Source organism: Strigops habroptila, chromosome Z (assembly GCF_004027225.2).
Source record: "Strigops habroptila isolate Jane chromosome Z, bStrHab1.2.pri, whole genome shotgun sequence".
Classification (NCBI taxonomy): domain Eukaryota; kingdom Metazoa; phylum Chordata; class Aves; order Psittaciformes; family Psittacidae; genus Strigops; species Strigops habroptila.
In genome coordinates, this window is record NC_044302.2 from 89,769,858 (window position 1) to 89,779,765 (window position 9,908).

A 9,908-nucleotide genomic window follows, 5' to 3' on the forward strand; every position below is an offset into this window, starting at 1 on the left:
AGGGAGGAAGCTTACAGAAAGGTATCTTTATCTGTAGCCTCTGTAGTGCATTATGCAGCAGGTATCCTCAGCTAAGAGCAGCAACAGCTCAGAGACCTTCTGGAAAAGCCTTCAAAAGCCTTTCGGAGATTTTTCATGCTTAGGAAGCCAGCAGTAAGGGTCCAACCTGGCAGTGAGACAAGAGGTTGACTCCTGAGGGCAGTACAGGTCTGTCATACACCTGAGAGTGATGCATCGCTCCTGCTGCTGTTCCAAGATCTTCAACACATGTTTTGCCCTAGGGTTGAATTGCACTGCTTATCTCCTGTCCTTTTCAGGTTCAGAAAGACAGATGCAGATAAATACTACCTACACAGACTAGTAATACTGTTTCTGTGAATGAAAGCTCAAGGGGCCAGTAAAAAAAATTTCTTAGAAATGCCCTAGTGGGTAGACCAGTGGTCCATGAAGCCCAACACTGTGTCTCCAGTAGTAGCATTAGAAAATCCTACTTGGGAAGAATATAGGAGTTTAGTCCTTTCCTGTGATTCATTTCCAATGGTATTCCTCCAGCATTCCCAACTGACATAGTAGGACTATTAAAGGCACCCCTTTTGGTGCCTTTAAATCTACAGAACTTTTTCCATTAATATGTTGCATCCCTTTTTACCCTGCCATGCTGTCTGCGTTCACCCTCTCCTGTGGGAGCAAGTTCCAGAGGTTCACAGCCTGCTGTGAAAAGAAGTGCTTTTATCTGTTTTAAAATACCTTTACATTAATTTTATTGAGTTTCCTCAGTTCTAGTGTTAGGGGATTTGCTGAACAGCCTTGCATTTGACTAATCCAGCATCTTCCTACTTTTGCAAACCTTGACTCTTGCGCTAGCCACCTATTTTCACAACTAAGGACCCCCATTTTGTGATATCTAAATAAATTTGACACATCTCAGTTTATTAAAGCTGCAACAGCTGTATCAGCACCATAATTCATACAGTACCAGTCCCTGGCTTATTCTGGTGCTGCAGAAGCTGAAGCATGGTCAAGCTGAACATGTAGTTGCATGTGTCCTGCATGGCTCTGCAGCACTCTGCCAGCCATTGTGCTTATCTTAAATGCACTGTTTTAAGAAGCAAAAGTACCAGATTCACAAATCATTGATGCTAGACTTTCTCTGGCAGTTCTTTAAACCAGAAACATTGAAGTGAAAAACATTGATCAGCTATGTCTGCTGCAGAAGTAAAGCCTCACTGACCAGTTGCAAAAGAGTGCTGTATTTTCCAAGACAGAAGGTTGTGTGAAGTTTAATAGGACCTGTTCACTCAAAAGTCCTAAAATCGCAGGGGGATCAAGCTGACCTGCAATACAAAGGAAGAGAAAGCCATAATAAGGAAAAGCCTTAACAGGCATGACTGTTTATGTCTGGCATAAAGCAGATTAAAATTCTAGAAATACAGATAATGCATCTGCAAAATATAGCTAATTCTTCTCATCTTCTCCACCACAGGGCTACCCTGCAGCAAAGACCAGCTCTCGGTTCACTTCTGCCAGAGGCTGAAGGGCATTGGCAAGTGCTTGTTGCCATCCATACGGACTCAGTGCTGCTTCACGTGTAGTCAGCCTCGAATTCATAACAAAGCAAGATATGGGGATCAGAGAGGCCTCAAACAACAGAATTACACTAAATCAAGAAGAAAATCACCTCAAAATCAAGAAAACACCAACCAAGCTGCTCGGCACTAGTTGTTTTTTATCTAATTGCTTTGAGTAGGGCTTCTGTTTACAAGTTTTACATTTCTTCTTTTTTTCTTAACCATCCAATATACATGGAAATCTGTGATATAAACTGGGAAAACACATCCCTTAGGGTTATCAGTCCTAATTTACTGCTACAGTTTTTTCTCTGTAATAGTCCAACATCTGTAACATAATTTGCAGCGTACCAGCAGCTAGTACTTTTAGGCATGCATAGAGGCTAGAAACGAGCTTGCAAGAATGTTTGCTTGTTTTTTTAAATGAATGTTTAACTTGTTCTTTCTTCCACTTCTCTTTCAAAACCCACTTGAAACAGCAGCACTGCTTACTCGAGTGCTGAGTGAAGGTGGCCGATGGGGCAACGGGCACAGACGTGCCCTGTGGGCCAGATCTCTCTATGCTCACCCACTTTTCTGTATATAAGAATGAAGGTGAAGTGGCAGTGTTTCTCTAAATTGTTTGCTCATTTCATGTGTTTAAGAGCAGAGTTTTTCTAATAACTGATTATGATGTGCAGGCCAAATTGAAACATGGGTTTTTTCAAAAGAAGAAATGTGTATTTTGTACTTGACTGAACCCTTAAAGGATACCTCAGCCATAACCTGTCCTGGCCAGTTTTCCTCTGCTATGCGTGTCTTGCTGTAACCTGAAAACCCCACCAAATATGGGATGTTAAATTCCCAAATCCATTTTAAACTACATTTCTCGGTACCATGAAAAGCAAAGCTGGTTGCATCTACAACCTTAATAGATAGTCACTTGCAGCGATATTCAGAACTATGATTTAATCAAATATCTCTTAGTAGAGTGATCCACATCCACAAGAGTACTTGATCACCTCACTCATAGTAAACTTTTCCCTGTTGCAAATCTTTGATCTTAGTGAGGGCATGTGGGACAGGAGCCTGACACCCAGAGTATCTGTGTAGCTCTGGGCCTCAGGCGTTAGGAGCGCACCAGCCAAATAGCTTGTCTGTTTTGCTATTGAAGAAAATGGCAGAACAAACTCTGGGGGGACCAGACGGGACCCTTTGAGGCAAAACTGGGCATTTTCAAGAGAGCTGGACAGACTCTGACATTGGGATTTGGAAACCTTGGTTCTTCTTGCTCTTTTGAAAATCTCAGATTTACTCCCTACCTACCTGACAACTTGAGATTGTAATACAGGAAAATGTCACTTTTATGCAGTGTAGAGTGAGGCACATGGCCATGAATCCAGGTGTCACTATGGTTACAGAGCTATGACTATCAGTAGCCATATTTTTAGACAAACCTTTAGGAATGTTAATAGAAATATTTGGCCACAAATCTAATGGTCTTTTTTCATAGGTTTGTGGCCTTTGGCTAAGGGCTCACTTCTTCTCTTGAAGTCTCTGGGAGTTCAGGATATGCAGCATGGTAAGGTTAGATTTATTAACCTCTGTGATGGCAATATAACCCCAATTATAGGTGCTGATAAGACTTAAAATCCACTGTTAAAAATATGGTGCTAATATAACAGATGTGGGGGATGACTTACAATGGTGCGTGTGCATGCATGTGTGAGACATCATGCATGCATATACCCTTAAAATAATACATGTCTATGGTGTTGCTGGCCAATACCAGTAATAATGCTTTTTAAGTTTCACAGTGTGCTTATGTCCTTCTGAGGTCCTGGATGGCTACTGACCCTTTGAGCAATAGAAATCCTGGCAGTTCTTAATCCACTGGACACAGAAATACTGAATCATGTGAAGGAGTGGAGGTGTCCCATACGATTCAGGAAGTATTTGGGCAGGGTTTGTCATCAGGCTGGATTGTGTAGAGTAGAGCCTGTACTGCTGTGTCCAGTGCAGTTCTCTGATGGCCAAACAACCCACACTGGTGTTCCCAGAAGCATCCTCTAGGATTTGGGCAGGACAAAGTTAGATTCACTTCAGAGTCAGACTCCTCTATGCTCAGAGGTATCTGCAGTATTTTATCCACAGAGGTCAGCAAAAGTGGGCCATCAGGTATATGTGGGCTAATGACAAAGGGGCTGACTGATAGTGCAGGTGGAAACGTGCCTGGGAGGGTTGTCCATTCCAGTGCTTCTTTTAGCTAGTGTAGAGTAAAACCATCTCTGGCTTCATTGTTTTGTTCCATTTCTTTTGAAATGAATTAAAGTGAATAAATAATTTATGGACATTAATCAAAATAATCTTTCTACCCAGGGAAGCATAGTCATCACTGTTGCTCAGCTTAAAACTTTAGGGAAAAGACTGTGACAACAACATGAACTGTTTTAATAGAGTGGTATTCTGCTGTATTTTACATAGGTTCTTACATTGCATTCATCAGCCTAATAATCTCCTCTATACTAATAATATGTGCAGTCATCTTTCCCATCCATTTAGCAACATACTTTTCTTATGACATAACTATTTTTAAGTAAAAGTGGATTTATGATGCTAACCCAGATGGTCACTGTTCTCAAAACTGAACAGAGTATTAAGTGCAAAGGTGTAATATCATTATATTATCGTATTAGCCTGAGATACTTTAGCTTCAAAAGATTGCTCAGGAAAACATGGCTCATTCACTGCTTGTTCTAACATTTCAAGGTTTAAAAAGCAAACTATGATGACATACTTGTTTCAAGCTTCAATAAAAGGCATCACTTATGTTTGACGTCTCTGTTATTTTATGTTTCCAGTGCAAGAAGATTTGTAAGATGGAATTCCAAGAAAAAAAAAAAAGCTTAGAAAGTATCTTTCCTACTCCAGGGGAATCATCATCATTGAGGTATTTTGATGCTTGATATTACAACAAAAAAGAGATAATTAAAAAGGGTGAGGAGAAAAAGTAGCAGAATAAAGTATAGTGCTAAGAAAAAATATACATTAATAGGCTTAGTTATTTCGTATGACATGGGTGACATCTTACCACTTCCAGTCCAAGCAGATGTGCCTTAGCTCCTTGGCAGCAGATGTGTGCATTCCTGTTGTGTCTACTGTAGGATGTATTTGTTTTCCTGAAGAGTTCTATACAATATGATCATGCTCACTCCAACACACACACCACACCACCCTCTCTTGCAGAATCTTTTCAGTACTTAAGTTTTGCAAATACTGATGATGATGATGCCCAGAAACTTAATCACACTAACCCTGCTCCTTGACATGCCACACAGGAGCACAGCGATCGCAGTTAGGCATATATGCTTAGGAACAGAACACCATCAGTTGGCACTCAATTACCAAACTCCATTGATGAGTTCAGCCTTGTAACACCCTATGGAACTAGCAGGAGGTTGCTCCTAATTTCACAAGGTAAGTGTGGATCTCCAGCCCACAGGAGCAGGATCCTGCACAAGTGCTCTAAGGGAGAGGTATGAATTGAATTGAGGAATGAGTTGAAGCTCCCTCCATTTTGCAAAGGCTCATTAGGCATTCACTGGATAACCTGTTACACAACACAGCACAGTTTCTGCTGTCTGCTGCACTGTGTGGAATGACTTCCTGCACTTCTTTTGCCTGGCCAGGCATGTAGCACTCACCAAAGGAACTGCCTTTTGGCTGCCTAGCATCAACTTGAAATGAAATCAGCGTGCAGGGAAAATACTGTGCTTGTGGCTGTAGTGATTCCCTCCATTATTAGTAGAAATAGTATCCCTGCAGGTGGTAGAATATGGGAGCTTACACAAAGACAGTGCTTATTTCTGTGATTGATTGATCTCAATTAATCAATCTTAATGAACAAATGCAGGTATCTCCAGCACACCCACAGGAACAAAACCTGGGAATTCTTAGCCAAGGAGTGTAAGTCCTTCCTACAGATGTGATAGTGGCAACAGTAAGAGCCAAGAGGATGTGCAATAACTACACCTTCAGAGTGGCTAACCATCTTCTGTAAGCTGAGGTGGCTGGGTTTAGGAAGGCATCTGTGGTAAACACATAAAAACCAGGAAGTCGTTAAGTATCTGGGCTGCTGTCAGATGCCTGCTTGAAAAACAATCAAAACAAAAAGAAAATTTATCAAGGCTCTTAAAGGCATCTGCTAATTCACTGTTATCATTGTAAGTCATCAGGTGTCACTAGATTAAGGTTAAGATCTGGAACAAAGGAAAATAGTTTCTTGGAGGGACTGGGTGTTTAGAAGAGGCAGTCTTTGGTAGACCTCAGGTGAGAAGATGGTGCTTGGCAACAATCTGTTCTTTGCACAATTCAGTGTTTCCATGGCTTTGGCAGGGGACTGAGACATGATGTATGCTTTCTGCTTATATTGACTGTGGAGAACAGTACTTTCGGGACTCGTGAAGGCTAATGAATCAGAGGCCTGCCCCAAAGCCTGGTCTGTGAGGCTGCAGTCTGAGTTCCCTCCAGATCTGAAAGGAGCCCAGCTTCCTAATTAATAGGCCAAGTGCCCAAGGCACAAAGCAAAGGACACAGTGTAAGAGTCAGCTCTTACTGTGCCATAAAGGCAGAAAAGAAACCCTGAATTCCCTTATGTTTAACATGAAGTTTCAATAAACGAAATAAGGGATGAACCTTGGATGTTAAATCCTTGAGGATTGTCTTGGATTTGAGTAAATACTACCCTAGCAGAAAGATAATGTGCTCTATATGTAGAGGCTGAGGAAGCTGGAAGCAAGAAAAGGCTGCTTGTGGAGTCAAGCCAGTTCCTTGCAAATGAGAAGGGGAGTCCCAGGCAGGTAAAGGTCACTGTTACCTGTGAGTTTTTGAAGGCAGCACAGGGCTTTACTGCAGCTGTAATCCTTGGGATGTGAACAGGCGCCCAGTGCTGCCCTCTGAGAGCACCGCATCTGTGGTCCTGCTTGCTGGACTGCCTGCCCAAAGGGTACTGCTGTTTACTCTGGTGCTGGAGTTACAGGAAATTCCCACTGGGAACGCTGGCGTGCTGGAGAGATGGCAAACGTGTTATTAATGGGAAACTGCCATAAGTGTGAGGGAAGCTGATTAATGAACTAGCAGAGGGAACGCTTTATTGCAAACCCATGAGGACACTGTGAACAGGAGCGCAATGGATTTTCAAGCTCTCCACATGCTTATTTACACAGATGGCAGGCATGGAGAGGCTATGTTTTCTCTCTGTTCTCCTGCATCTGTTATCTGTTTTATACAATAGCTGAACTAATGAAGCTTCAGATTAAATTACCTCTTAACCACTTTGTTTGCTTGGAAGTATATTGTTTGGTTGTTTGGCTCTGGAAGTAAAAATATATGGTTTGGGTTGGAAGGTTCCTTAAAGCTCATCCAGTTCCAACCTCCTGCCATGGGCAGGGACACCTTCCACTAGAGCAGGTTGCTCCAAGCCCCTGTGTCCAACCTGGCCTTGAACACTGCCAGGGATGGGGCAGCCACAGCTTCTCTGGGCACCCTGTGCCAGCGCCTCAGCACCCTCACAGGGAAGAACTTCTTCCCAATATCTAATCTCAGTCTCCCCTCTGTCAGTTTAAATTCATTCTCCCTTGTCCTGTCACTACATTCCATTGGAGAAAGTCCCTCTCCAGGTTTCTTGTAGCTGCTTTAGGCACTGGAGCTGCTCTGTCTGCCCAGAGCCTTCTCTTTTCCAGGCTGAACCAGCCCAGCTCTCTCAGCCTGTCTCTGGAGCAGAGCTGCTCCAGCGCTCACAGCATCTCTGTGGCCTCCTCTGGACTCGTGTCAACAGCTCCACGTCCCTCTTGTGTTGGGGCCCCAGGACCGCACACAGTGCTCCAAGTGGGGTCTCATGAGAGCAGAGCAGTTGGGCAGGGTCGCCTTCGACCTGCTGGTCTTGCTGCTTTTGATGCAGCCCAGCAGATGGTTTCTGGGCTGCCAGTGGACGCTGCTGGGTCATGTTATGTTTCTCACCAACCGACACCCTCAAGTCCTTCTCCTCAGGACTGCTCTCAATCCAGTCTCCACCCAGCCAGTATTTGTTTTTGGGATCGCCTCAGTCCGTGTGCAGGACCTTACACTTAGCCTTGTTGAACTTCACAAGGTTTGCACTGGCCCATCGCTTAAGCCTGTCAAGGTCCCTCTGGATGGCATGTTATATTGTCATGTTATCATATATGGGAGCCTGAATTAGACTCATAACAAATATTGCTGGCTTATAAAATTACTGCCCTTTACTGCAATGCCCACTCTCTGAAAGCTAATTGAATGGTGTTTTTCTCCACAGGAGAACTGCAAATACTGGAAATACTACATCCGGGCTGAGAGGAAGCCATGAGCATCCTCAGGCTCCAGCATGAAGCAGGAGTTTGCTTACAGCAGATGTCCCTCCTGTTAGCAAGTGCTCCCTGTATGTGACTTGGAAGATGACAACTCCCTGTTGTTCCCAGGTCACTTCATTTCTGTTCATGCTTGTCTTCCAAGTGTATGTTTCAGCAAGGAAGCAGATGTTGCAGCAGCTAGACCCTGCTGGACTAAGTGGGAACAGAAATGGGTCTTGGTAATTATTGTAGTTACACGTTCAGCTAACTTGATTTTAGCTGACTATTCCTGCTGGCTCCCACTGCCCTCCCACAAAGGACACATGGTCTGACTGACATGGGTACCCTCGTTTATACAGGGACCTTGCTGGGAGCAGGCAGCACTTGTATAAATCCTCTGCAAGGATGCTGAGGCTTCTGATCTGCTCTGGTGCTCCTTTGCCTCTTCAACACCCACTTGGCACAGATGTAGTCTGTCTGACCTGCATTCACTTTCCATGTGTCTTTCATGCCTTGTTTGACTCACAGTATCCAAAAGAGTGGTGAGGTGGGGAACAGAAAAACATCACTGCCTAGCTCAACAAATCCTTTGAGCAAACCCATGTCTCTGGGTCCACTGTTTGCTGTTGTTACAAGCATGTGAGGAGGTACAAAGTGTCCACTAATACAAAGGAAGCTTTTATTATTGTCCAGAGAGCTTTTATCGTGCTGCTGTGACTGCAATGGCCTGGGACTGCAGACCCTTAGTGGGTCTGAAACTGCAGAAAGGTAATCAAGACTGGAGTGAAAATTTTACATCCGCTACAGCCAGTCATCCTTGCCCTAGGTGCAGAATGAGTTTCTGTAAATGTGAAGTTCTTATTAATCAGCAACAGTGATAAAGTAAGGTAGAAAGTTTAATTGGTGAAAAGTGGAGTATTCAAGTGCGTGAAACCTTTTGCACATTAAGTCAGGTTCTGTGAGAAATCACTAATGATGTCAAAACTGATAATTTTGATATTTATGAAATGTTCCTATGGGAACGTAGGTGTGTGCTGTTCATAGGACAGAAACTGCATTGGGTGGCTCATCCGTCAGCTGCCACTTGCTTGGAAATTGCATTTGGATCAGATGCTTAGCTGCAACTTTGTGTGAGTGCCTTAAGTGCAGGTTTGTGCAGGATGCCAGAGTGGTCTCTTTCCAGTCTTTCCTCTTGACAGAGTTTTCCACTATATAGTGATAATTAAGGCAGCACAGACAGTTTAATGTGATATTGAGGGCTGTGTCAGCTGAGAACAAGGAGCAGTCCCCTGTCCAGCGCACAAGGAAACAGCTCAGTTTCATCTTGACCCTAGGTGATCTTTTATTTTAATAAATAATCAATCAGCTGAGGAAGAAACAGTTACTCAGAAAAGCTGTTTGTTTTCTGGTGTCCAGACACATTGTGTGGTTTTATACAGGAAATCCACTGAGCACAAAGTTGAAAGGTGTTGCTTTCACTGTGTGTGTTTTACTAGCTGACGGCCAAGGAAGTTGATGCTGAATTGGCCAAGTGAGCAATTACGAAAAGTCCCCAAACAGATTTATAGGGTTTGTCTGACTGACTCCCATTGTTTCTGCACATACAGGGATGTCATGTGCTTGAGCCTGAAGATCTTTTTCAGGGGAAACAATAAAACAAGTATCTGAGGAAAGAACATTGCGTATCCTCTGCAATAGCCCATGCCATCTCTCTTTTCAGATGGGAGTTGCCTGCTTGGATGAAAATATACCGTGTATGGAGTGCAAAATTCACTGTCATTAGAGCTACCCAGAGAAGCCCAGGCAATGGGTTTCTTAATCGTCTTTCATCATCTTTATTTATTGATTTCTTTTACATTTGGTGGATGACTGTAAATATTTAGCACTAGATTAGTGAATCAAGGATGCTAGTAACAGGACTGTTGCATCCTTAACAGTACTTGTTCTGTTCAAAGGAAAAGTATGTTCTTAATCTGAGCTATGAGGACATTGTGTC

The 9,908-nt window shown here is 43.2% G+C and overlaps 1 protein-coding gene across 1 annotated transcript in view; it reads left to right on the forward strand.

The window, feature by feature from the left end:
- ADAMTS12 (ADAM metallopeptidase with thrombospondin type 1 motif 12) overlaps positions 1-4,383 on the forward strand; it is a 152,748-nt gene extending 148,365 nt beyond the window's left edge. The window contains exon 24 of the mRNA XM_030470436.1: positions 1,484-4,383. Within this exon, the coding sequence (XP_030326296.1) occupies positions 1,484-1,719 (236 nt within the window). The 3' untranslated portion in view covers positions 1,720-4,383. The remainder of the gene's footprint in view (positions 1-1,483) is intronic.
- Positions 4,384-9,908: the final 5,525 nt, after the last annotated feature.